Here is a 26,593-nt window from a genome sequence, read left to right on the forward strand (position 1 = left end):
CACAGGGGAGGTAAAAGAGGCCTCAGAGTCCCGGGAGGGACTGTGGGCATCGTTTCAAGTGGGTGGGTCTCCGTTCCCAGTCGCTGGGCGGGAGGTGAGGCTGGAGCCCTCGGGACGTCTAGAGGGATCCACACACACAAGCAACAGCGGGAGGAGATCAGGGACGGAGGCCCCGCGGGTGGAGAGCAGGCCGGGGTCAGGGAGGGCGTGGCGCACGGGAGACACAGCCACGGAAGGAAGGCCAGCTGGGGTGGGAGCTGGCGAGGGGCGGGCGCCCAGGGGCTTCTGGCCAGCTTTACGCAGCGGTGCCAGGTGTGCTGGGAGCCAGCTTCCTGTGTCATGGATTTAGTCCTTGGGGAGCGATTGTGGCCTGTATTCAGAACAAGTCGATGCCGGTCCTACGCGGTTTCCCAACGTAAATCTCTTTTTCCTCCCTTCCTAGCCCTCACGAGCCCCCTGCAGCTCCTCGCGGCCCAAGCCAGTTCGTCCACTCCGGTGGTGGTCACCCGGGTGTGTGAGGTGGGGCCCGAGGAGCCGGCAGTGGCAGCGGCCACCACCACCGCCACCCCAACCACCACAGCCACCGCCACCACCTCTGCCTCTTCCACTGGGGAGCCTGAGGTCAAAAGGTCCCGAGTGGAGGAGCCCCTCGGGACTGTGACCGCACAGGCCGGGGTGATCACAGCTGCCGGCCCGCAGGGGCCCGGAACCGGGGAGTGAAGGCGCCTGCTGTAGGAGGAGTGGGACACACGCCCTAAGGAATTCTGGAGCTGAACCGTGATGCTGCCATCGCTGCCACTCGGGGACCGTTCCGAGAAAGCTGAAGCACGGTGCCAAACGGCCAGGACGACCTCCGTCTGCCTGCGCCTGACACACTGATCCTCCTTGTCACTCTCTCTCCTGCCCCTGCTATGGTTCACTGAAAACACATAAACCAGTTCAGACAGCTGATTGTATGATTCTGGGAGTTGTTTGTTTCTGTCTCCTCCGCCCTCAGCACCGCCTTCCTCCAGGCCTGTGTCAAGGGCGTGGGGAGAAGGGCAGCTCAGCGTCTCAAGGAACGTGTCCCCGGCAGACCGGCCACGAGCAGGAGCCAGGCTTCCAAGCAGCCTTCGCCCTGGAGGACCGGACAGAAACGCAGCCGCGGACACACCGGCCCTCCGAGGGCGAGGCCGGGGTGGGGCACATCCTGTCTGTGTTGGGTGGGAGTGGGCGACAGAAGAGAAGGGCAAGAACTGCCGACTCCGGACTGTTCTGGGGCCTCTTCTTCCAGCCAGTGACACAAAGTATCTGCATTAATGGGGGGGTAGGGGTGGACGTGGGGTCTGGTTTGGCGTCAGACCTCGGGCCTTGCTTGTTTTGTTGAAACGTGGAATTCAGGCTTAATCGTCATCTGAGACAAACACAGACGGGATCACCTGTTTCTGAGGTTTTCTCCTGTAGACGGTTGACAACTGCGGGTGTCTGGGCTGCTCGCTGGCATTAATCCCCCGGGAGAGTAAGTCTGCTGCCTTGTCTGTTAACTTCAAGAAAGATGGATGGCTTCCTGGATCGGGCCTCGAGGCAGAAGTTTGGATGAAAGAGAGTCGAGAGACTGCAGCGCCGCTGGCCGCGCCTGGACCGCGTGGCCTCGGGAAATCGGGCCCCCGGGGCTCGAGGTGGGAGGAGGTTGCCGGCCCAATGGGAGGACGTTCACACATGTGTTGCTCTGAAAACAGCAAAGGGCGAAGCCTGTGTCCCCTGTGGTCCTGGTGCTGGCGGACACCATGGGACACGCAGCGCTGAGCGCCAGCCGTTCACACCGCTCTTCTCCCCAAGCTTTCTTCACCACCCCAGAGTCACCTCCTGTGTCAGTCGGAACCATCTCTTCTGCCCACAGCCCTGGGGCTCTGGGGTCATCTGCAGCAGCTGGGGCGGGCCACCCCTCCGTGAGCCCAGCCCTTGCTGACTCAGTGGGTCTCGCTGTGACATGGTGAGAGTCGAGGGTGGCAACTCCAGGCAAGTGGCAGCAGCCCCCCCAAGAAGGGACCCCTGCACCTGCAGACGCCCTGTGCACTCTGCGCCATCACCACCAGAGCAGGAAGCGAGCCTGAGCTGGCTGGCCTGTAGCCCAGTTTGCGGGTCAGAATTAGTCCTTTAGCTTCTCTCGAGAACATTCTCAGGAAATGGTAAGTGCGTCTCTGAAAAGTGACTTTACACTTGGCTGCACACCCCGGCGTTGGTTCTCCTGGCGGTGGACACAGCTACAAACAACAGCAGGCTCTGCCCGGAGCTCCGGAAGTCCCAGGGGCAATGCTCGTCTCCTTAGAAATAGCCTGTCCTCAGCATTAGTCTCCTACCAGCAAAGCTGCTTGCTCTTCCCTGAGCCCTGATGGTGGTGCCCCCGAGCGAGCCACCGCTCCCTTGACGCCCCCCAGAGGAAGAGCAGACGGCCTCCCCAGGCCAGGGCCTGGCTGCACAGAGCTGGCTCAGGAGGCGAGGGAACCTTGAACAGGATTTCGAGGCAGTGCAGGCAAGACTGGGCACACGTGCCGAGCGTGACCCGGCTACAGCTAGAGGTATTCAGAGGCCAGGCGGATGTGAGGAGCTCCGTCATGCTGCCCCGGTTGTCCCCAGGCGCTGCCCCCACCATCAGTCACTCAGCCCCCCCCACACCAGCTCTCCTCCTGCCTGGACCAGGGAAATACTGTTCTGGTTTTCTTTCAGCCCCGAACCAGTTGTTTCTATGGCACTAAACCCTCAGTGGGAAATAAGCTCTTTTGTGACGCGTGTGCCTGTCGCCCTCGGTGAGGTTGCAGAGAGCTGGGCAGGGGGTGTCACAGCGAGGTGGGCCGTCCTCGGGTGTGGTCACCCTGCTGGTGATGAGAAGTCACGCTCATTCCACGTTGACGTTTTCTGTTACCTTATGTAAACTTTCTTCCTGAGGGTCTGGTGTGTGCGTGGCTGGGAGAGAGAATGAGTGAGTTGGGCCGAGGCAGCCCACGTGCGCCGACAGCCTCCGGGTCCCCGTTGCTTCTTTCCCTGCCCGCTGCAGTCACTCGTTCCCAGGGCTGCACGTGGCTCCTTCAGGGGGTGATTGTGTTTACTTGGGGACCGTCAGGTTTGCCTCCTTGAGACAGCGGCGGCATCTGCAGAGAACAAGCACAGGACACTTGGCCACAGAGTAGTGTCAGCTCTTTGCCTCTCCTTTCTCTCTATGGTCAGTCTGGCTCTGGCCCTCTGCTTTCCTGACTCCCGAGATGCTCTGGGTTCTGTCCGTCTTCAGCGATGCTCCCACCGCACAGGCAGTGGTTCAGGGAGCAGGGAGTAGAGAGGCGGACGCATGGAACCAGGAGGACAGAATGTCGATGGGTGGCATTCTGCCACGTGGAGAGCTTGTGCCTTGTCAGTTCCTGCTGGGACTGAGAAGGGGCCCCATGGGGCAGCTCAAGGCAAGCAGGGGAGGGCTCAGCCTTGGGGGAGCCGCCACTTGGTTCACCAGCACTGAGCGTCTGGATGGGGTTTTGGTCATCTGACCAGACGGCATGCCTGGCTTGTGCCAGAACTTGTCTGGGGACAGGTAGGCAAAGGCACAGGAATAGCCAGTGCCCGAGACAGACGCACATCGCAGCCAGGAAGGTCGCCTGCCACCCTCAGGGCCAGCCAAGTGATGGTCTCCCTCTAAACTCGCCCCCGGAAGTGGGAGTGCCAGACCGGAAGTGACCAGTGAACTGCGGCCATCAGAGTCCAGTGGCCTGTGATCTGCCACAGCGTCGATTGTAGAGGTTGGGCTGACTCCAGCCGCGGTGGGGAGAAGCAGAAATAACTCAGCCTGGCATGATGCTAGTGTCGCTGCAGCCTCAGGGGTCCGAGACCTCCTCTCTGGTCACCTAGGGCTCAGGTCTGCGTGATGAGATCAGCCAGGCCGAGAGATGCTGGCGGTGGGCCGGGCCTGCCTCCGTCCTGACACAGCGTGCTCAGCCCGTGCTGGCGGCTGCTCCCTCTCCGTCCAGGTTCCCGGTCTGCCTCCTGCTTGACCCGTCAGCACTTTCACCAGCACCAAACGCAGAAAAGCACGCTCTGCATAGAAAGGAAGTCACAAAATAACTATTTTTAGTTAGTTGAGCATTTCCCACCAAGACAATTTAGTGTAATGTTGGAAGTGAGAAGCATTGTACCCAAGGGCTCGCTAGCTGCTAGGACTGCCCTTGGCTCCGTGGCACTTTCTGCTGTGTTGACGTCAGACCTCGGCCAGTGTCGCACGGAGCAGCGAACGGAGCAGCGAACGGAGCAGCGAACAGAGCAGTGCAGGAGACAGAACCCAGGCCAGGGGAGCGGGGTTGGGTCGTGGTGCCCGGTTGTCAACCGTCTGCCTTTCTTTCTCTGCGGAAGCCGTCCAGGGTCACGTTGGCCCCTGTGGAGGGCCGAGGGTCAGTGATGTAGGGCCTGTGAGGGGCTCAAGTGGACTTTCCCTCTGCCCCCTTCCTTTAAAATCACAACTTGAAAACAGGTATGTGCCAGACCGGCCCCTGGTCCTGGGACGCGGTCCTCAGACTCGCTCCGCTGACACTCTGGGGCGCCCGGGCCACTGTGCCAAGAGGCGCCAGGCCGGTGCTGGGGGACCGAGTCCCGCAGGCAGGCACGTGCTCAGGCCACAACCTATTGGTTTCCCTCTCGGGTCTGGTTGGTTCACATCTGGGATTGCTGTTTGTTTTCTTTTTTCCATTTAAGAACCAAGCCAAATAAAAAAGGCAGGAACGGATTTCTGAGTTGCTGAAATGAGTATTCCGTGATTCTCGAGCTGGGAGGGAGTGGCCCTGGTGGAGCTTCACCACGGCCAAGGCTCCGGCCGAGCCTCCTGCTGCCTGGCCTGTGCTCGCGGTCCTGGGGGGGAGGTTGGTCTGAGATCCCAGGCGTCGCTCACCTTCCTTCCTTGGACCGGGGATCCGCACGGACCCTCCAGAGGAGCGATCGCCCCCGCACCCATGGTGCCCGAGCCTCTGTAGACAGCCAGCCCTTCACTGCAGCCCAGAGTCCTCACGGGGAAGCCCGCTTTTGCTTGGAGTCAGTTTCTTACTCTACAGAGACAGACAGCAGACCTCATTTGGAGAAACGAAAGCTGAGTTGAATGTGGGGCAGTGTTAGAGAACGTCCTGGAGAGGGTTCTCCCCGGAGCGTTCGGAGCAAAACCGAGCGCGGCTGGTGCGGGCGAAGGAGCTGCTTTTCTCCAAAGCCTCAGATTCTGCTTTGCCCTCGAGGGCCCTGTCCGGGAGGAGGGACTGTCGCCGTCTCGGGGTCCACACCTCCTCCCCCTCCGAGAGACCAGCTCCCCGAGCACGGGCCGCAGGGTGGCCGCTGCGCGCGTTTCCGTGCTGAGTAAACAGTGCACTACTTGTTGTAGGTGAGTTACCAAAAAGTGAGCGCGAGACTCTGCCGGCGCAGAGAGCCGCAGCGGCCACACGGAGCTCCGTCCGCGGCGTGGCCACACAGCTGCGCCAGCCCGTGCGACCGGCCACCGCACTCCTAGTTTTGGTTACAGTGAAAGTGAAAGTTACGTGTCCCCACCGCAGCTCGCAAGCCCCCTCTTCATACCTCTGCCTAGAAGCAATATTATTTAATGAGAGCGATTTAAATTATTCAAATGTGCTGCTATGAAGATAGGATTGCCCCTTGGATGGGACCCTCACACGGAGGGAGGCTCTTGGAGGTGAGGGCTGAATGTCACCCAGTTTCTGTCCATTGTTTTCAAACGATTTTCCCGGATTTTATAAGTTCCCTTCATTTTATAAGTTCCTGTCTCGAGGCCTTGTTCTCTGCATTAGAGTTTGTTCGTGTCCAGGACACGGTTACTTCCATCCGTGCTCGTACTGACCTTGCTGGGGGCGGGGGGGCACGACAGCTACTCCCCGGTTTTCTTTTACTACCAGAAGCTGCTATCTTTGCTGTCAGCCTGGCATCGCTGCTCTGCAGGCTGGCGGGCTGGGCCCGGCCCCGTGGTGGCGCCCTCTGCCTGTGGCTGGTCTGCCCCGGGCCGGCAGCTGGGCGTGTCCCAGCTCGGTTGGTGTGAGGGCTCCTCCTGGAGACGCCCGTGTTGCGTGGATCTGTTGCTTCCTCTGCCCGCCCTCTTGCCCGAGCCCGGGCATCCCAGCTGCTTGGAGCAGTGGGATGTTGCGATACCCCGTGAGCATTGGTTGGAACTGAAATGAAAGAGAGGTCTGTTCACTGACTGTGTACAGGGCAGAAGGAGCGGTCGCTGGCCAAGCTGCCTCTCTACCCTTCAGATGGCCGCAGTCTGTGTGGGGCGTCGCTGGCCCAGACTCAGCCCCCCTTTCCCGGGCTCAGGCTGCAGCTCAGCTCTGTTGCTGGAGGACGTTCCTCAACCTGCCTCTGGAGCCACGTCCTGGGAGAAGGTCCCCGTGGAGGGGCCGGGCCAGGCCCCGGGCATAGCCAGCGGTGCTGCCTGTTGAGAGGCTGCGCTGGCTTCCCCGGGGCAATGAGAAGGTTCTCCAGGACACCTGGACACTGACCAGAGGGCGAGGTGGGAGCCGTTTCTGTCTGACGAGCCTCACTGTGCCTCCATCACGTCGGGGCCAATGTCTGCACCAGCTGCCCATGGGAGGGCAGACTCGCGTGTGGACAACCAGCCCGGCTCCTGCCCTGAGAGGCGTCCTCCCTGGTGACAGGAGGCCCTCCTGCTGCCTAACCCGCTGGGGGCGACTGAGCAGTCCCCTGCCCCTCTGCCTGCCCCCTGCCCCTTGCCCCCTGCTCCGGGGACCATCATTTGCGAGGCATCCTCACGCAGCACTGAAATGAAAGCCCTTCTTTGACTCAGTAGCCTCGGGCCTCTTTAGTTCCTTTTCCTCATCCTCCTGGCTGGTGTGGGCTGCTCGGCATTCCAGAAAGCAGTCAAGGAAGCAGCCACTTTATGTCTGTGCGTCTTTCTTTCTCTCCAGAGAGAAACCCCACTCGAAGGATTCCCATCGTTCTTTGCACCTGCTCGTCCTTCTGGTAGCACTTGGGACAGTGTCCTGAGAAGACAACTGGGGCCAGGGAGAGGCGGCACACCGGTTCTTTGCTTTGCTTGACCGGCTGAGCGCGCGCTGCGCAGGCCCAGGGCCCGGGGCATCTTCAGGTCACGTCCTCCAGGTTTTCGTCCCCTGCCCGTTCGCTTCCCGAGGTGGCGGAGTTTACTCGCTCACCTTTTGCCCCAACCCACTTACTTTCAGAGTCAAAATAGAATTGGCAGAGTTCTGGCTTTTTATTATTTATTTGGGAATCTTTTTCTGGAATAGTTTGCTCATTTGATTAATCCAAATATTTATTGATGGTTTGCTCTGTGTCAGAAACAGTGAAAAGTGCAGGGGAGGCCAGGCTGCAGAGGGATGTAGCTGTTTGGACCTGCGACATGCCCTGGATTAACGTGTAAATGGCCCGGCGTTGTGAAATGATTGTGTGCTGCTTACGCGAAGAATGTTCTCACCCCAAGTAATAGGACCTGCTCTTCTGAGTTGTCCCCCGGCGTCCCGAGGGGCAACGGGACCTGTGCCCCGACTTCCCGCCGTGTTGGCTGAGCTAGAACGAGGCCCGTGACTCTGAAACGGATTTTTTTTCCCTAAATGAAGTTAACTGGCCTAAAGGATGTTAAACTGTGCCTGTGGCCTCGTAAGCTCTTAGCCTCTAAATTTCCGGGTTAACCGGTCCAGGTTTTGGGGTTTCTTTAATCAGTAAAAATGGGATTGAAAACCACACATTTTAAGTTTGGCCCTTTCCCTCCTTCCTTTCAAGAAAAGCTTTCTCGATCCTCGTGTACCTTAATTTACACGGTTTGGGTTCTGTTTCAGGCCGGGGGGTCGGGGAGGAGAAAGAGAAGTCTCGTCCCCGATCCTCACTAGCCTCGGCCGCGTTCAGACCCGCGAGCCCTGCGTCTCCCGCCGATTCCCCGTAGCTCGGCGCCCATGAGGGCGTTAAACCCCGTACTGAGATTCCTTCTTTCTTACCCGAGCGATAGATCTTCTGTAAAGATACTTTGGGGGGTGGGTGTCGTTAGGGGGGTGTGTGTGTATGTGCGTGTGAGTGTGTATTTTTTTTACAGTGGCTGTCTAAAGTGTTTTTCACAATATGTTTAATAATCAGTGCTTTAAAAAGCAGCGGTATCCGATGAAGTGGGACCTGAGGTCCTAGCGCGTTGGGGGTGAAGTTCAGGTCATGTCACCTTGCGGTGTTTCACCTCCTGTGAGTGACATCTGGTCGGCGGGAAACCAGGAAGGACCATGACCAGCCCTGCACGGTGGCGGGAGCCACGCGGAGAAGCTGGCCGGCCTGCGTCTCCACTTCAAGCGGGATACAGTATTTGTTCGTAAGGAGCCATACTTTTTTTTTTTTAAAGTTTGAGATCTGAATGTGATTTCTAATTGTATCAGACGTTAATGTTTCAAAGCTATAACAAAGTTTAAAATTTCTACTTTTTGTTTTTCATTTCTTTTAACTGTTCTTTTATCTATTAAACTGTTGTATGTGGATGGGGAAGTTTTGTTTCTCCTCTTAGCATTTGTTTCTATAACCAGAAATAAAATTATATATTACAGAAATGACCCCGGGGCTCTGTGTGGTCCTTGTGAGTGGCTGCTGAGGGACAGACGGACGGGTGGACAGGTGGACGGCCTGGACACTCTACCCCCTGGAGTGGGGGCGCCTGCCCAGGGGCCGATGTCAGGGGAGATGTGCTCTCTCCCATTTGTCCTCGGTTGCCCCACGCCAGGGGACAAGCACCTGACGAAGACTCGAGCCGTGGGGCACGGCCGTTTCCCCTGAGTCCCCTGCATCTGAGTGTTCGCAGCTCCAGGGACGTGCACACAGCTCACGTCAGCCCGGACACAGTGGGGACCAGTGGCGCCTCCCCTGGCTCCTGTGGGGATGTGCATGGCGGCCTTGCTGATTCTCGGCGCTGAGCGGGACGGGGAGGCAGCTGAGCAGAGGGGGCCGGGCCTGGACCCGGGGGTCAGACAGACCTGGGGTCTAAGTCCAGCCGGGGGCACCCTGACCTGCAGGAAGCTGCGTTTCTGCGTCTGCACAACGGGCAGCCCGCCTCACAGAGCGTCCCATGGATTGAGTGACATGGTGCATGTCAGGTCCTCCTCTTAGGTGCCCGCGGGTTTATAAGCAGGTCACCGTGCGAACGCCTGTGCGTTTCTGCTGCAGACGACCTCTGACTGGGACTGAATGACAGTGGTGTTTGTCACAAGCACATCTTCCGTCAAGGTCCTGTAGTGTTTGTGCGTGTGACCCGTCACCTCATTGAGCCACGGGACTCACCCGCCATCACGAGGCTGGCCCTCGTCCTCACTGCCCTTCACATCCCTCCCCCTCCGCCGGAAGAGGCCACCTGTGAGCCTGAACACACCACGGATGCCTCATAGTTTGCGATCTTATAGCCAAATAGCCAGCAAGAGTGAGAATAGCGAGTTTCGGGAGCTACAGTGGCTAGTTAGCATCTTTTTTAAATGTTTAGTTTTGTTTTTGATTAAGACAACCATTTCTCACCAGCAAGACCTGAAAATAACATTTTATACAAATGTAACTTTTGTAAGAAACAGTCAAATGTTACCCTTGGTGACAGCACTAGGGGCGTGAGTGGGGCGGGAGAGAGAGAGAGAGAATGGTCCCTCGCCCACAGTTGGGTTCTCAGGAAAAGTGGAGCCGCCCTGTGAAGCTGGGAATGCACCAGAGCGAAGCACATGCGTGTCCCCACCAAAAGGCAGACGTGCATCGCAGCTGTGTTCATCGTTGCCCAGGCTTGGGAAACAAACCGCATATTCATCCACAGTGGAGCGGATAAACTGTGGGATCTGCACGCTGGCCTTCACGGCCCCGGACACGGCCATACGAGAACCGCTCCGGCACCACAGCCCGGACGGCGCTCACGGGCCTGAGGCCGCGGGAAGAGCCGGCAGAGGCGGCCACTCTGGCTTCTATTTGTATGAACTGTAAAGAGGCCAAACCAACCGAGGCTGCTCGAAGCGAGGCTGGCGGTTACCTCCGGCAGGGGAGGGGGCTGCTGACTGGAGGGGGCACAAGGCGCAGGGGAAGCTGGCAACGTCCCCTCTCCAATCCTGGCCGTGGCCGCACGGTTCACAGCAGTGGTGTGCTGGAGCCAGCTCACGAGAGCAGCTTGCGAAATCCTCAGGAATTTTGTGAGCCAGCTGTTAAACAAAGCCATTATTAAAATTTTAATAAATTACATTAAAAACAAAGGTACTAAGTACTCCATTCCTCACTTACTGCCATCCGACGGTTGGTCACCTGTGCTCTCCGGGTGACTCCCGTCCATTTATCTGGTGGGCAGACTGCTGCCGCCGCCAGTCTCCTCCCAGCTCTGTCCAGTGACAGCACGTCGGCCGCCTGAAACCAGCCATTGCCGGAGTGTTGCATCCCTGAAATTGTCAAACGTATAAATCACCCTCCTTCCAGGAGAGCCAGCTACCCGTTGACCAGCACACCCGAGTTAGAGAAGCGTGGAACACGGAGTTCATTTAAGATTTGTGCACTTGCTGGACCTTTCACCTTAATAAAGACTTCCTTTTCAGCTCTGAAACCCATGTTGGAACTCCCTTCCGGGCCTCCCATTTCCTAGGTCTAAATGCAGTCGCTTGGAATTTGATTCGTACTCGGTGGCTCAAGTAAACCAGCAAACTCCCACCAAAAACCGCCTGTCGTCGTTCAGCCGCTGTGGTAGCTTCAGCCCCGACCTCCTCTGCTCTGCAGCGTGACTCTGGGGCTGGCGCTCTGTAGACCCATCTCTGCTCTGCCAGCCCCTCCCTGTCAGGCCAGCCCACGCGACACGGGCGCTCGAGGGGACCGGCAGGCAGGAGGATGCTTCCTGCTCCTGGAGACTTCCGTCCGCAGGTGTTCTGGCCACAGTGGTGGACTGCAGTCGAACTTCCGGCCCAACAGGGCCGGCCACCTTGTGCCTCCTCCAGGGTCGAGTCAGCTCGGTGGGACCCCTCTGCCAGGCTCCACCCTCCTCCCCCTGTCCCCTCACTGTTAGGAGCAGCTGCTCTCCCTGCTCCCTCTCAGTTCTTTGATACTTGGTTGACAGTTCTTTACGTGGAAGCTTCTAATAAAATACCTGAGTGCCTTCCGTCTCCTGGCCGGCCGCCGGCTGACTCAGTGCCGACCTCGCCCGGCCTCTGCGTCCCGGCCTCTGGAACACCACTCGGGTCTGAAGCTAGAAAGCTTCTCCTAGGTTTCTTCCCACTCCTCTGGCCATCCTCAGCAGGCCGTGGACAGAGTGGCCGCAGGCTTTGACCTGGAGTCCACCTGCCGGCTCAGTTCCCTCCTCAGCTTACAGGTGAGTGACTTTGGGCACCTTAACCACTTTTTTAGCTTCAGTCAACTCACCCTTCAAATGGTAGTAATAAAACTCTGCTGAGAGCGTCCCCCAGTTAGAGATCATGGGCGTCCAGTGCTTTGCGTGCAGGCTCTCCATGGAGACTGCCGGGAGCCAGCTGCCCTTGTCGGTTCCTTTCCTCTTTACCCTGCGGCTCAAGGGTTGGGTGGGGGGGACCTCATTCCACAAGCTCCCTGGGCAGCAGCACCGTCCCGGCCTCGCTCACCACCGCTGGCCCCCATCTCTTCATCCTCAGCACCAGTCGCCCTCAACATCTCCACTTGGGCACCTGAAGGGCATCTCAGAACCACCAAGTCTGGAATTCCTACAGACGGGTGCCTGGCCCGTGCTCCCTCCGTTCACCCTCCTGTCCTCCATTCAGGTGTCTTCTCTGTCCCTCCGAGGCCGCCCTGGCCCACCCATCCATTGAACACCCAGCTCTCCCACTGCACTGCTCCGTTTTCTTCCACAGCATCTACCACGACAGGCTTGTGTGTAAGTTTGTATACTTGATACCTGTCGTCCTTGTTGACTGTAAATTCCGTGACGGCAGGGACTTGGCCGTCCCCGTTCACTCTTCCCAGAACCTAAAGCACTGCCTCACACAGCTAGGGACTCGTCACTGCTTGTCCACTAACCACCTCCACAGACCTCCCAGTCCTGTCCTGCCCCAGGGCCAAGTGCGTGGCAGCACCCGGTGAGGCAGAAACCGCTGCTGCCTTGCATTTCCCATTCCTCCTCCAGCCCCCAAAGCCATCGCTCTCCAGGTCCTACAAACCCTAGCCCGGAGCGGTGGCTGAATCTGCCTGCTTCTCCATCCTCGTGGCCTTGACCTAGCTCGGCAACTGTTCCAGAACCAGGTTCGTTTTTGCCCGCCACCCAGAAAGCCACACACCAAGACGACAAGACTGCAGCAGAGAGAGGGTTTAATCACAAGGCAGCCATGTGAGGAAGCGAGAGAACGAGTCTCAAATCTGCCTCCTCGAAAATAGGGACTCAGGGATATTTATGGGATGGGGCGCAAGGTGGTCTGAAATGTGGAGATAGATGACCAGAGGCAGAAGGAGTGAGGTAATTGATGAGCTGCACAAGCAAGGTCAGACCTCCTGCCTCTACGTGGGACACATGCTCACAAAATGATGGCGTTGGCATGATCTGACAGTGGAGTTTATAGCCTCTTGACAGCAAAAGGTCACTTATCAGGCACCTGTGTGGGCCCGGTTGATGGGTTGGTGGTCTCAACCAGCCTGAACTGGACAAGGGGTCCTAATTCCTGGAAAACATCTCAAACACCCATTACTATGGCGACTCAGGTGGCCAGGGAGATGTTGTCTGTAGGAGCCTAGTGGGAGCCAGATGGCATATTGCCTAAGCAGCACAGTTAACAATGAGTGGGTTAAGCAGCTAAAAGCTGTAATTGCAAAAAAGAAAAAACCCAAATCATCCATGGCTAACTGTTTACCAGTTTCACAGCCTCCCCCTCTCCCCTGGACCACTGATGGCCCCAGCCCATCCCTTCTCTATCCCGCCCCAGACACCAGGCTCCCTGGGCGGCAGAAGCCACAGGCAGCAGCCTCCAGGCGCTCCCAGTCCGAGGCCCACCCCTCCGCACCCCTGTCCGCCTCCCTCCGGGCTCTCCTGGCTCAGGCCCTGGGAGGCTTCCTCCTAGGACCCCGCTGAGTTAGGCTGGGCCGCGCTGGTCAGCGGGACGGTCACCGCCCGCGTCCCCGCGCAGCCTGCAGGGCGGACGTGCTGCGGCCGGCCAGCTTCTAGAGTTACCGGACGTTCACCGTCCTCCCCGGGCCTGCGGCACCCCGGGCTGTGAAGCAGACCCCGACGGCCTGCGGGCACGGCGCGGGCAGAGCAGGAGCTTTAAAGCAGCTGGTACAGCCTGTGGGAGGGGCTAGAGGCACGTGGGCTGGCAGAAGCCCCGCCCAAGCCCATTGGTCGGCGGCCCGCCCACGTGACGCGGCACGTGACGCGACCCGGAAGCCGGCGGTGCTGCGGCCCTGCGCCCTGCTCCCGGCTCCCGGCTCCCGGCTCCCGGCGGCTGCGGCGGGATGTTCTCGGCGGGGGCGGAGAGTCTGCTCCGACAGGCCAGGTGCGCCGGCCCTTCCTGGGGGGCGCCGGGGGCGGCCTGAGCGCGGGGCCGGGGCGCGGCGACTCCCAGGAGGCCGCCTGCTCCCGCTCCCCAGGCGGGGACGGGGAGACCGCGCCGGCCAGGCTCGGGGCGAGGAGGCCCGCGAGGGTCGAGCGGCCCCCGGAGGAGGTGGCGCCGGAGCAGCGCCCCGGTGGATGGGTGGCGATGGAGTGGTGTGGGACCCGCCGCTTGATTGGCCAAAGGCAGGAAGCAGGGTAGCCAGGAGCTGTCAGCTGCTGCAGGTCGGGAGCGCAAAGCTGCAGAGAGGCTCGGGGGCTTGGAGTGAGCCGTGCGAGCTCCGTGCGCCAAGCTCAGGAGTTGGAACCCTCCGAGGGCTTCGGGGAGCCGTGGAGGGTTTTGTGATCCAGAGAGATCGCTCTCCTGAGGACGCCCTGAGTGGTCTTCCAGCGGGGAGCTGACTCTGGGCTCCCCTAACTAGTCAGTAGCCCCTTCCTCACCAGCTAACCAGTAGTGGGAGAAAGCAGAATGTAGGCTAGAACCAAAACCCCACAGTCCATCAGACAGCCTAAGACTTGAGGGTACTTGTGTAAAAGAGGAAAATGCAGCCAGAACCACAAGCCCCTGGTGAACTTTAAAAAAAAAAAAAAAAACCTGAAAAGCAGGCTTCGGAGCTGGACCAGTGGGTGGGAAAGACTGGATGGCCGCGGCTGCTGTGATTATAGGGCGGCAAGATCTTGAATGCACATTAGGGTCTAAAGGCTGTGGACAGGGCAAAAGTCTATGGTCAAAACAAGCCTTGAAAGTCTGTTAGGGAAGCATTTCATGGATTTGCAGCACCATCTCCCAATAAGTCCAACGTCGTCTGTCTGTTTTTCCATATTGGAGAAATAGTCCAATATTCAGGTTCCAGTATTCCAATTCAAGTTCACTTAAATTTAGGGGCTGTGTTAAGTGAAAAAATAGATATCTTTCAATTCTAGCATCTCACTCAACATGCAGCAGGTTCACCCCAAAGTCCTTGCCAAGAGGCAGGTGAGAACTGAGACCCACTCAGAGCCCCATCGGGTTGACCCCTCCCAACTCACCTTCCGCTCAAGGTCACAAATTCAGGGAATGAAAGGCAGAAGGAAGAGCCCTCACTATTCAACTTTGTATTTCTGTTGCTCTGTCTTGGGTGGGTTGAGGGTAGGGCATGGGTAAATATCTGTAAGTAAAACGTATGAGGTATACAGTTTCTCTGTTAGATTTGAGGAGAGTTAAAAACTATCAGTTCTTACCAGTTTCCACTATATATTTTATTTTAATGAAACTTGTGATTTTTGGTGTCACTTTAAATGGCTAAGCTGTGGGAGTTGGGATTTGGAGTGAATTTTAGTTTCCCTCAATTTTTCAGAGATGGAAAGCAGGGGCGGGAAAAGTCATCAGAAGCATTTCTTGTAAGCTGAAGAATAAGGGAAGAAAGGGGAGTGCACCAGGTCAGGGGAAGTTTCCAGAAGCGCAGGACAACTAATCAGAAGCTCGAGTGAGGCATTACCAGCCCGGGAAGGAGTCAGGAGCATTTCAGGCAGAGGGTCGGTGCGAAGGGTCAGAAGCAGGAGGAACAGGACTCGTCGGCTCCTGAAGGAGTGAGGAGGGCCGGGCCTTGCAAGGCTGGTGGCGTCCGTACGAGTGTGGGTTTGAAAGCAGCGGGGAGCCAAGGGTTTGAGCAGATTGGCCTTTTAGGAAGAATCTTGTGATTTGGAGAGTGTCCTGGACGGGATTAATTTGGGATGAGGGGTCCCACCGTTCTGGGAAAGGTTCTCCATCATAATTGCGAGACAGTCTGGTAGCTGCTCCCTCCGTCTCATTGTCACAGTCGGAAGCAGACCTGGCCCCGGCCTCTCATCTTGCTGTCTCCCTCTCCTCGCCTGCGTGTGCCTTTTCTTTAGATTGTGGGTGACTGGACCCAACTCTGGATAAATGAGCTAAAACAATGCAGACTGTGGGGCGGGGGGCGGGGGGTTGGGGGGCGGGGGGCGGGGGGTTGGGGGGCGGGGGGTGGCAGTGTTGAGGAGTGGTGGGAAGTCCATGGGGGTTACCTGCCAGCCTTCAAGTCAGAACAGGAAACACAAGAGGCCACCCCAGGCCCCCAGCTCCAGGTGTTCCCCGAACCTTCTCATCAGCCCCAGAGGCAGGGGACACCCTTTCTCTTGGTTCAAAACTCCGGATTCCTGAGCTCAAGCTTGGGGGTGGTGGGTGAGGACACAGCTGGGTGGGGGCTTCTCTGAGAGCCCCCAGAGGTCCCTAGAACAGTGACTTGTTGGCAAGTTACCTTTCCTTGCCTTTTGGACTGAAATAGAAACCTACAACCAGGTTTCCTGTTGGAGACGTTGTCAGTATCTTACCTCATCGATGCTCAGTGGCTCCATTTTTTAACTAAACAGGTTAAGTCTTAGAGTCAGAAACCATAACTGGCTTGTCTTACCATGCATCATAATATTTATCCTTTAATATGTAAGATTTGAGTCTTGTTCCCAGAGGTGAAAGGCTCGCTGAAGGAATCTTATGAAAAGCAACTTGTCTTAGACTAAATTTCCCTTACTTTTGGATGAGACTCCTAAAGTCAATCGATTTACTTCTGCTCCTGAGAGAACACAGTCTGAATGTGTGAGGCCTCTGTTAATGAGGTTTGTCGTCGCAAACTGCTGGGGCCATGGTCTCCCCAACAGCCCTGCCCGGCAGGGGCAGGAGTGTCCCCGTACATCCTGGGTCCCAGGGAGCGAGGGGCCGGGTCAGGGAGCCAGCTGGTGGATTGAGTACAGAGGCGTCAAGGGCTGGTGGTCGCTCTCCTCTCCCGACACCCAGCTTGCTCTGCTCAGTGGGGATTTTCCCCCAGCCCGAGAGTCATTCTCTTGCAGCTCAAGGCAGCCTTTCTGGGTCCCTCGATGCCAGGTCGCTGACACGGTCTTCTTCGCTTAGGGAGATCCCAGATGAGGAGCTGAAGAAGTTCTGTTCCCGGGTCAGCAAGCTGCTGCAGAAGGAGGACGTGGGGCCCGAGGCCATTGACGCCCTGCAGAGGCTCTTCCTTATCGTCTCGGCCACCAAATACAGCAGGAGGTGAGTGTGAGCATCTCTGGGGTGTGGCAGGCCCCAGGCAGGGGCACCCCGTCCGGGAGCTCTTGCGGTGGTGTGACGTGCCGCCCGCCATGGTCTCGCCGTCCCAGGCTGGAGCAGACGTGTGTGGACCTGCTGCAGACCACGCTCTGCTCGCCCGCATGCCCCGAGCAGCTCCAGCTTCTCTGCGCCGCCATCCTGAGAGAGAGATCGCCCTGCGACAGCCTGCGTCTGTCCTGTGAGCACGTGCAGAATGCGCGGCAACTGAGCCTGGTGGCCTCTGTGCTGTTGGCCCAGGTAACGCGACTGTCACCATCCACTCGGCTGCCTGCCCTTTTGGCCCTGGGGCCTCAGAGAACCCGCAGGCCGGCCTGTGGTCCCCAAAGGGGAGCTGACTTGCCGCGCGGGCGGGCTCGGTCTGGCTTCCCCTTGCCTTTGACCGTTTTTATGGCTGCCTCGGCTGTGGCAGGACACCCGGCGCTCGGATTCATCTGGAATGAGCAGAAACACCTGCCTCCTCACCCTCCCCATCCCCACCTTCCCCCTCCTTTCTAGGGAAGTAGCTGGGACTCTGAAGGCTAATTCAGGCCGCACCATCAGAGGTGGCACTGTGACATCAATGACACTGATAGAGCGGCAGCCGTCAGAGTTTGGCAGTCCCCTTTCCCGAGATTTCAGAGGAAAAGACCTGTCCTTCAAGCTCTCAGGCGAGTCACATTCCACCTGCGTTGGGTTTGCAGGGTGACAAACAGCAGGAGGTCAGAAGCGTGGGCCAGCACGTCTTCCGAGTCCTCGAGAGCCGGCAGCCGGAGGGGCCCAGTCCAAGGCCCCTCCTTCCCGTTGTGACGAAGGTCATTGGCCTCGCCCCTGGCGCCCTCCAGGAAGGTATTCACCCTCCTCGGGCAGGCCTGAGGGCATGGCCTCTGTTGGCAGAGTCTGTGGGATGGAGCTGGTTCCCACGGCACTGACCCCTCCCCGCTCCCCCCCAGACCAGACCAACCTGCTCAGCAAGCGGCTGGTGGACTGGCTCCGCTATGCCAGCCTGCAGCAAGGGCTGGCGCACTCCACGGGGGGCTTCTTCTCCACGCCCAGGGGCCGGCAGGTGAGCAGGAGACGCTGGAAGAACCTCCCTGTCCCTCGGCCGCTGTTGCCGGCCTTGCCCACAGGGTCCTGGCGCCTCCTGCCCTGGTTCCAGAATGATCCCTCCTTTCTGATTCTCCTCAGGCGGGCGAGGGGGCGGTGCTTTGGGTCACACGGGGTCACAGCCCCCCAGCCCATGACGCGGTGCCTGTTGAGGCCCGGAGCCTGTTGGTGGGGCTCACTTATCCGACGGAGGGCCATATTGTTAACTCAGATGCCGGTGTGTGCGCGCCTTACAAAGGGTGGGCGCTTCTAGTTTTAGAAGAGTGTGGACGCCCAGTTTGGTGCAAGGACAGGGCCGGGCAGGGGTACACGCAGCCTCGTCTTGGCCCTCCCAAATACCTGGGAGCCTGCGGCCTTTCCCGGCCACAGCCCCCAGCCCAGGGGTCCTGCAACACCCCCCATCCCTCCTTGCCTCCCGCAGCCGGGCCCTGTCACCGAGGTGGACGGGGCGGTGGCCACAGATTTCTTCACGGTGCTGTCCACGGGCCAGCACTTCACAGAGGACCAGTGGCTGAACGTGCAGGCCTTCTCCATGCTGCGGGCGTGGCTGCTGCACAGCGGCCCCCCGGGCGGCCCCAGCGCGCCCGACACAGGTGGGCCACGGGCTGGGGCTGGGGGACCCGGGTATCCCTGGGTTATGTTGGCCGCTTGGCTGAGCCGCTAGGCTCCCAGATATGTCGGGAGCCAGAGTTATCCTGTAGGGGCAGAGGTCACAACGTTGTTCGGGCAGCTTCACTGAACTCCCCCTCTGCACGGCGGCCGGTGGTTTAGACCGTCTGGACCCCTGGGGGGAACCCAGTGTCACTGAGGGCGTAGATGAGGGTGACGGTGGCCGAGGCCAGGCAGGGGCCCAGTGCCGTGTCACCTGCAACGGCGGCTCTCTTCCCACCCTCGGGCCGGGCCGGCCGGTCCTCGCAGGCTCTCCTGCTGAGCGCCTGTCCTCTCTTCCAGACGACAGGTCGGAGCTGGAGGGCTCCACCCTGTCCGTGCTCTCGGCCGCCTCCACCGCCAGCCGCCTGCTGCCCCCCCAGGAGCGGCTGCGGGAGAAGGCCTTTGAGTACTGCCAGCGCCTCATCGAGCAGAGTAACCGCCGTGAGTCCCGGGGCCCTTCCGCGGGGGCTGCCTCAGCTGCTCCAGGGCGGCTGCTGTTTTCTGACATCAAGCCCCGGGAGCTCGGCCTTGGGCAGCACCCGTCCTGGGCTCCTCTGGGCTGCGTCCCCAGCCCACCAGGCATCAGACTCCAGCTCCCCTGGGAGGGGCGGCTCTTTGCTAGCCCTGTCTTGTTCCTCTGCTCCCGGTGGTGGGGTCTCTCCTCCAGCTGCCAGAACACAGTGTGCCTTCTCATTGGCCTGTGATGCTGAAACAGAGACCAGATAACCTTCTTCCTCCCCCAGGAGCCCTGAGGAAGGGAGATGCTGACCTGCAGAAAGCTGTAGGTGCCCAGAGGGGCGGGGGAAGAATGGGGGGCAGGGGGGCTGGCGGACCGGGGGCCAGGGGGGCTGGAAATACCTGGGGGCAGGAGGACAGGGGGGCTGGAAGGACCAGGCGGGTCAGGAGGGCAGGGGGGCTGGGGAGCTGGAAGGACCGGGGTGGGGGGGCAGGAAGGCAGGGGTCTGGGGGGCTGGAAGGACCAGGGAGGCAGGAGGGCCGGGGGGCAGGGGGCGGGCAGGGGCTCGCACCGGCTCCTCTGAGCAGCCTGGGCGTCCCCGCAGTGCCTGGTGGAGGCGGTGCTGGTGCTGGACGTGCTCTGCAGGCAGGACCCCTCCTTCCTGTACCGCACCCTCTCCTGCCTGAAGGCCTTGCACGCGCGGCTCTGTGGGGACCCGGCGTGCGTGCGGGCGCTGCTGCCCGTCGCCCAGTTCTTCCTGAACCACGGTGAGCCCCCTCGGCCCAGTCCCGGGGCGGCCCTCTCTGCGCGTGGCCCCCCTCCTCCCTTTGTCTGTTGGTCAGCGCTGCTTTGACCCACTGGACCGCCAGCACTGGGCGGCTGGGGCTTGGGGGTGGGGATTGTGAAGTGCGTTTACGCAGGGAATTCAAATGCCGTCAATTTTGTGTCGATCTCAAAACTCTCTTTGCCGTGAGAGTTCCTGACAGTTTCCGGAAGGTGCCGTGAAACCAGCCCCTTCCTGAGAACGGTCACATCGTGTTGCTAGGCGTGGCTGGGTGACACTCGTGGCCGTGGAGCCTGGCCCGAGACTGCAGGCCCCCCCCCCACCCCTGGCAGGAGAGGCATCCACGGGTCGGGCCGGCTGCTCCTCGGCCCTCCCGCCCTGACTCCCTGGCCCCCGTGCCTCTCAGGGGAGGCAGCCGCCGTGGACACCGAAGCCATCTACCAGCACCTGTTCACCAGGATCCCCTCCGAGCTCTTCCACAGCCCCATGCTGGCCTTCGAGTTCGTCCAGTTCTGCAGGGACAACCTCCCCCTGTTCGGCAGAAGCCTCGGCATCCTCAAGTTGAGCTTCCCCAATCTCTTCAAGGCACGTGCCATTGTCCTGGGGCCGGGGCGGGAGCTGGGGGCTGGGGCGGGGGTGCGCTGGGCCCCCGGCTCTCCCCTCTGCCCTCGGGGCCTCCGGGCGGGTCCTGGCTGTGACCACAGGGCCTGGTGGCTCCCAGGCCTCGGGGGAGGTGGCCTGGACCACAGGGCAGAGAGAGGTGTGGGCGGCCCGGGCGTCCACACATGACGTATAGACAGCGTGGCCGTCAGGGGAGCCTCGCGCCTATCCTCCTTAGGCAGGCATCGTAGGGCCCAACTGTGGGTTAGCGCCCACAGAATCCGTGCGGATTGAGCATCCTCGGATCTCCACCTGGGAGCCCTGCCTCCTGTGTTCAACCCTCTGGTACTGGTGGCTTTTGATGGCTCTTTGGGGACTGGCACGTCACCACATGGCCTTTTCAAAATCAATTGGAGACTTTGTCCTTTAATCAGAGAAAAGCGATGAGAAGTGGAAAGTGACTGATTTAATTGTTGGTCCGAAAGGGAACGCAGAAGCGAAAAGAACAGCGAAGTAAAAAATCGAAGGGGTATTTTCAGACACATGGGTCACAGTGAAACATGGCAAGGTGGAGGGACCAACGCAGACGCCCCCTGCCAGATGGCAGCGCACCCGTGACGGCAGCTGTGAGGTCATGACCGGCTCTCCCCCTCTGCAGCCGGCCCCTAGGCGCCTGCTGCTGGGCTGCACACACCACCCTCGGCCTCCCGGCTCCCACCCGAGCTGCCCTGCTTGTCCCCGCAGTTCCTGGCCTGGAACAGCCCACCCCTCACCTCTGAGTTTGTGGCGCTGCTCCCGTCGCTGGTCGACGCCGGCACGGCTGTGGAGATGCTGCACACGCTGCTGGACCTGCCCTGTCTGACCGCGGCCCTGGACCTGCAGCTCAGGTGACCTCTTGGTCCCCACTGCCAGCCCCGCCTGGTTGTGCATGCCCGGCCCCTCCTCACCGGTCCCCCTGCCCGGCCAGCACGGTCCTCCTTCTCTCTCCCCCGGCTCCTCTCTGCTGTGTGGAGTGAGCTGCCTGCCAGGCTGAGCACCTCTCTGTGGCTCCTGGTCGCCCACAGACGCAGCCCCAGAGCCCTGGAGCCCTCAGCCCGTCTCCCACTCAGCGGGCCCCTGCCCGACCCTGTGGGCGCCAGACCCCCAGGCCCTTCCTGGTTACCCGGGGGCTCATCGCTGACTCAGGGCACCATGGAGTTACCGTAACGTCAGCCCGGCCTTGGTGGCTGTCCCCTCACAGGTTGTCACAGGCTGCATCTGAGAGGCCGCTCTGGGACGCCTCCCTCAGGACCCCCGCCTGCCTGGAGGCCTTGCGCGACTCACGGTTCCAGGGTCTCTTCCAGCACCTGCTGCGTGCTCAGGCCGCAGGAACCACAGAGAGGTGGGGGCTGCTCGGGCGGGGACCCCAGGGTGGGCCTCACTGCTGGGCGCCGCAGGCCCCACGGCCCCGCTCAGGGCTCAAGAGCACCCTGAGGGTTCTGCGCAGCCGGAGCCCACTCTTGGGGCAGCCAGGCCCTCGTCGCCACCCTGGGCCTTGCGCCTGCTGACCTGGAGAGACAGCCTTGGCACCCCACCACACAGGCGCTGGCCATGTCGCCAAGTACTCGCTGGGCACCGGGCCTCGTGCTCAGCTCTCTGTTCCCAATTCAGTCCTCATAACCCCACGAGATAGGCGCTGTGTGGACTCCATTCGACAGGGAGAAACTGAGGCATAGCACAGCTTAGGAGCAGGATGGCCAGGACTGGAACAGGCCTGCTGACCCCAGGCCCGGGCAGCGGCAGCCCTGTGCCAGCCCTGCCCATGTCCCGTGGACACAGGGCTGCCCGGAGAAGCGAGTGGCTGATGACAGGAGTGAGGCTCGGCAGCGTGGGATGCGCATGGTGACAGAGCCACCTCCTCTGATGAGGTGATGCAGGCACTGTCAGATCGCAGTCCAGGCCACAGCCCACCGGCCGCCTCCCTTCCTGCAGCCCCGGCCTGGGGCTCACCCGGTCCCCGTGTTCAGAGCGAATCCGTGGGCACCGCTGGGCCAGGGGCGGTGGGGGTGGCGCTCAGCAGACCACCTGTGTCCCCAGGTTAGCACCGCTCCACCAGCTGCTGCAGCCCCTGGCCGGCTGTGCCCGTGTGGTCCAGTGCGCCGAGGCGGTGCCCACCCTGCTCCAGGCCTTCTTCTCGGCGGTGACCCAGGTGAGCCCCCCGTAGGCCCCATCCCCCAGCCTCACACCCCCAGGCAGAGGGGCTGCCCAGAGCGAGGGCTGTGGCCTTGCCCTCACCCTTTGCTGAGCTTCAGCTGCCCCGGTGGCAAGAAAGGCTAATCTGCGGAGGATCGTGGGAGTCCCCGTGCAAGGGCTGCACCGGCCAGCCCCGGCCAGGGTCCTGTCCCTCCCATCTGGCCCGGCCCCGCCCCAGACAGGGGGCACGTGAGCAGCCCCGGGGCGGGCGGAAAGAGCCAGGGCCAGAGTGGCTGCGGCAGAAGATGCTGTTGGCTGGGGTGGCACTGAGCCGGCCTCTCGCTCTGGACCGCAGTTTGCCGACGGGGCCCTGACCACCCAGCTGGCACTGCTGCTCCTGGAGAGAAGCGACTCACTCTTCCAGGTCCCCCAGTACGAAGCCCGAGTACACAGGTGTGTCCCCGCTGTCGGCCTGTGAGGCTTCACCCCTCCCACAGCTCGAGGGCCACGGCCCTGGAGCTTTCCCTGACCCCACAACTTGCTCGGCACAGCCCCGACTCCCCGCTTTCTCCCTGGGGTCACTGCAGCACCGCTCTCCCTGGGCGGGGCCTCGGCCCCTCTTCCAGCTGTCCCCAGCAGTTCACATCCTGCCACCCCCAGCACCCCCCCCAGACCCAGCCCGGGTGCTTCCTGGGTCACTGCACAGACTCCCCTGTTCCCAATCCAGAATGTTCCTGTGTCCGTCCCTCCTCTCTCAAGCCTGTTATCTTCAGCACTGGCCTAAGTCCCTCTTCCGTGGAGGTTTTCAGACCATCTGTGACCCTTTCTGAGGGCCTGATACAAGCAGGCATGTCCCCACTCCCATCTCGGGCCTTGGACTGAGTACAGAGCGGCCCAGCCTCCTCCCAGTGGGCCATAGGTTACTTCAGGGGCCGAACGAGGCTGTCCTGTCCGCCCCTGTTTCTTGTTCTGGATGGGGGGCCGTGGGTCTGGGGTCTCGAGGGGCCTGCCGCAGCCCACGAGTGTCCTCCCGGCAGGGTGCTGAGCTCCCAGTTCCTGGTCCTGTGCAAGCTGCACCCCTCCCTGGTGGTCGAGCTGGCGAAGGAGCTCCTGGAGTTCGTGGGCAGCGGGCGCGGCATCCACGGCACAGGGAGCATGCTGACCTCCGTGGTAAGGCCACCCTGCTGCCGCCCGGCTCTCTCCCAACCCCAGAGGCCCGGCCGGGGGCTGAGGCGCTGTGCCCCCGCAGGTGTGGGCCATCGGCGAGTACCTCTCGGTGTCCTGGGACCGGCGCTGCACCGTGGAGCAGATCAACAAGTTCTTTGAAGGCCTGGAGGCCCTGCTGTTCGAGGTCACCCAGTCCCGCCCCTCTGCCACCCTGCCCAAGTGTCCACCCCAGGTCATCACTGTGCTCATGACAACGCTGACCAAGCTGGCCTCCCGGAGCCAAGACCTGATCCCCAGGTACCGGTCAGGGTCCCCATGGGGAAAGCACAAGGGATCAGGGGTCTGCCCTGGCCCAGGCGCCCGGACACAGGGTCAGCAGCACAAGGTTCCGGTGGGCGCAGGTGGCGTGGGCTGTGTCAGCACTGTCACCCCACTTCCCCGAGCTAAAGCCACACTAGCTGGGTGTCTCGGGTGGCTGGGCCCCTCCACAAGACCCTTTTGCACGGGAGGGGTATGTCTGCAGCTGACTGGCCTGGGGCCCCCCGTGTCCCCAGGGTCTCTCTGTTCCTGTCAAAGATGAGGACCCTGGCCCAGAGCCCGGCCACGAGCTCCATGCACGGTGAGGAGGACGCGGGCGCCGTCCGCACGCGGGCCACCGAGCTGCTGAACCTGCTGAAGATGCCCAGCGTGGCCCAGTTCGTGCTCACACCCAGCGTGGAGGTGTCCCAGCCCCGCTATCACCGCGACACCAACACGGCCCTGCCCCTGGCCCTGTGCACCGTCAGCCGGCTGGCGGAGAAGGAGGCGGGCCTCCTGCCGGGGTGAGAGGACGGCCACCAGGACTGAGAGCCTGAATCAGGGCAGGCTGAGGCTTTGTGATCCGAGAGGAAATGAGGAGGGCGTTAGGCCCAGGGAGGAGGCTGGGGGGTCTTGGTCCTCAGTGCTGGGCGGGGCTGTCCCGTGCACACGCATGGGTGCTTGTGTCTGTAAACCCTTTCTCCTGTGACATGCTGAGCTGTGTGGTGCGACAGCTCTGACTCGTGGCTTTAGCTGGACGGCAGCTGCCTGGTCTGTGTCCTGCTGTTCCTTGTCTGGGGGCAGTTGGGGGCCAGAAGAGGTACAGCAAAAATAAATCCCCTTTAACAAGGATCTGCATGAACAAGGCAAGGCTGTTCCCTTTCCCTGCACCCAGGGGAGAGGGCCGGGTGTGGGTCGTGCTGCTGGGCCCGGAGAGCTGGCTGTGGGCACGTCAGGGGCCCTCGCGCGGCCAGGTTGGACGCCCTGGGGCTGTCCCTTCCCACTCAGTGCCGACGCGTAAGGCCACCCTGGTGTCCTCGATGTCCCAGAAACAACAGCTCACTGAGACAGGCTGTCAGGAGGGAAGGAGCGTGAGTCTCCCAGAGGTGCTCGCTACCCCTGGGGAAATGCGTTCGCTCAGTGTTCTTCAGTCACCTCCTCGAGTTCCTGAATGACCTGAAGATGCAAGGCTGGAGCTCCGAGACCTGCAGGGTGGCTGTCACCTCTGCAGGCCTTGCAGCCTCCTGCCACTAGGAGGGAGGGCAGGCCAACCAAGGGGGGGTGCTCCCGCGGTGGGGCTCACGGAGCCCCTGACACCTGCGGCCGCGAGCCTGGTCCAGAGCCGAGCCGGGTCGCTTTGGTAATATCCAAGCGGGGCAGACCCGCTGGGTGTGGAAGGGCAAGAAGCGTGTCCCCGGCCCCGGCCCCACCGCTTCCATCCACTGGGGGTCGAGTCCGCTTCCCGCCTGTGGATCAGAGCCGCCCGGCGCGGGGACGGCCTCGGCCACTAGGTGGTGCTGCTGCACCACCAGCCTCGCGCCCCGCCCGGCTCTGGCCCCGCCCCAGGCTCCGCCCCCGCCCCAGGCTCCGCCCCGCCCCTCGCCCCGCCCCCCCGCCGCGTGGCTCCTAGGAAGCGCGGGGAAGAGGCGGGGGCGGAGAAGGCGGGTGGGCCGGGCCCGCGGTGACCGCGGAGCTGGCGGGGAGCGCCGCCCCTGCCCTGCCCGGCGTCCCGTGGGGTGAGGCGCGCGGGGCCGAGCAGGCGAGCGCCGGTGCGGCAGCTCCCTAGGACCGCGGACCCTCCCGGGATGCGGCGGCGCCGGCCTGCGAGCCCCCGCGCCGAGTGCCCCGGACGCGCAGACCCCGGCCCGCCCGACCCTGCACGGCCCTCGGGACTGAGGTCTGTTCATCTGGAGATAACTCTGTCGCTTGTGCCAGATGCCTGGGGAGCTACTTTCAATTAAGCTCGACTTGGGGTGTTTTCAGATTATGATGATTGTACGTTGGCTCGCAAGCCCGCATCAGAACTCGTTTGTGAAGACAGCCAAGGCCCATCCAGAAACTCTCCCTTCCCATTTCCTTTGAGGGCCGACTTTCGGTTCAGAGTCAAATAGCCCGACTTCAAACCCTGTGGCGGTTCGCTCCTACCAAGAGGAAGATGAATCACGGGTGTCCGTGTTCCCTCCCCTGGGGCGCGGTGCGGTCCACACCCGCGCGCAGCGGCCCCATTGGGGGAGATGCCTCCCCGCCCACTGGCCGTGGGCTTGGCCATCAGGAGGCAGCAGAAGGGACCGAGGCTTGAAATGTGCTTGGTGGCGGGCTTGCCTTCCTGCCCTCTAGTCCTTGCCACCTGTAGGTCCAAGAGGACAGGCCGCGTGGGGACAGCCCTGGCCTCCCCTCCCCGGCCGGTGCAGCCAGCTCCAGCCGCTGAGCGAGAGGACACGCTGTTTTCAGACGCCGAGCTGTGTGGTTTTTCTGGCAGCATTACTGTGAGGATGCTGACTGAGGGAGACGACCACAGCCCCCTGCTCTGGTGTCCTCGTCTGAAAGATGGGGACAGTCACAGCACCCGCCACCACAGAGAACTGCCGTGCGCCCTGAGTGTGTTCACACCCGTGAAGCGCCAGGCGTGCTCTGCACACGTGAGCTCTGCTCAGGTCCCCTTTCTCGGGGCCCAGCCCTTCGGGCACTCGGGAGTTACGGGGTCCCCCACTCGCCTGCAGCTTGGGACGGCTGAGCCCCCGTCACCTCCACCAGGCAGAGGAG

At 61.3% G+C, this 26,593-nt stretch overlaps 2 protein-coding genes and 1 long non-coding RNA gene across 3 annotated transcripts in view; 2 read left to right on the top strand and 1 right to left on the bottom strand.

The window, feature by feature from the left end:
• The window catches only part of FOXK1 (forkhead box K1), a 67,745-nt gene extending 59,175 nt beyond the window's left edge, over window positions 1-8,570 (top strand). Inside the window, exon 9 of the mRNA XM_005598584.4 lies at window positions 443-8,570. Within this exon, the coding sequence (XP_005598641.3) occupies window positions 443-720 (278 nt within the window). The 3' untranslated portion in view covers window positions 721-8,570. The remainder of the gene's footprint in view (window positions 1-442) is intronic.
• Window positions 8,571-9,529: 959 nt separating this feature from the next.
• On the bottom strand, window positions 9,530-13,260 carry LOC138917055 (uncharacterized). Its single transcript, XR_011424460.1, has 3 exons — window positions 11,105-13,260; window positions 10,258-10,409; window positions 9,530-10,178 (listed from the first exon to the last, which is right to left on the bottom strand). It is a non-coding gene; the product is annotated as an uncharacterized lncRNA (long non-coding RNA).
• A 47-nt stretch (window positions 13,261-13,307) lies between these two features.
• Window positions 13,308-24,692, top strand: AP5Z1 (adaptor related protein complex 5 subunit zeta 1). The gene is made up of 17 exons (XM_023655186.2): window positions 13,308-13,466; window positions 16,425-16,562; window positions 16,670-16,856; window positions 17,300-17,444; window positions 17,549-17,661; window positions 18,124-18,295; window positions 18,654-18,794; window positions 19,097-19,134; window positions 19,415-19,577; window positions 20,001-20,179; window positions 20,939-21,081; window positions 21,435-21,575; window positions 22,271-22,382; window positions 22,722-22,819; window positions 23,404-23,536; window positions 23,616-23,830; window positions 24,088-24,692. The coding sequence occupies exons 1-17, from the start codon at window positions 13,426-13,428 to the stop codon at window positions 24,356-24,358; spliced, it is 2,430 nt and encodes an 809-aa protein (XP_023510954.2). The 5' UTR covers window positions 13,308-13,425; the 3' UTR covers window positions 24,359-24,692.
• The last annotated feature ends 1,901 nt before the right edge of the window (window positions 24,693-26,593 follow it).

The sequence above is a fragment of the Equus caballus genome, chromosome 13 (genome assembly GCF_041296265.1).
Source record: "Equus caballus isolate H_3958 breed thoroughbred chromosome 13, TB-T2T, whole genome shotgun sequence".
Classification (NCBI taxonomy): domain Eukaryota; kingdom Metazoa; phylum Chordata; class Mammalia; order Perissodactyla; family Equidae; genus Equus; species Equus caballus.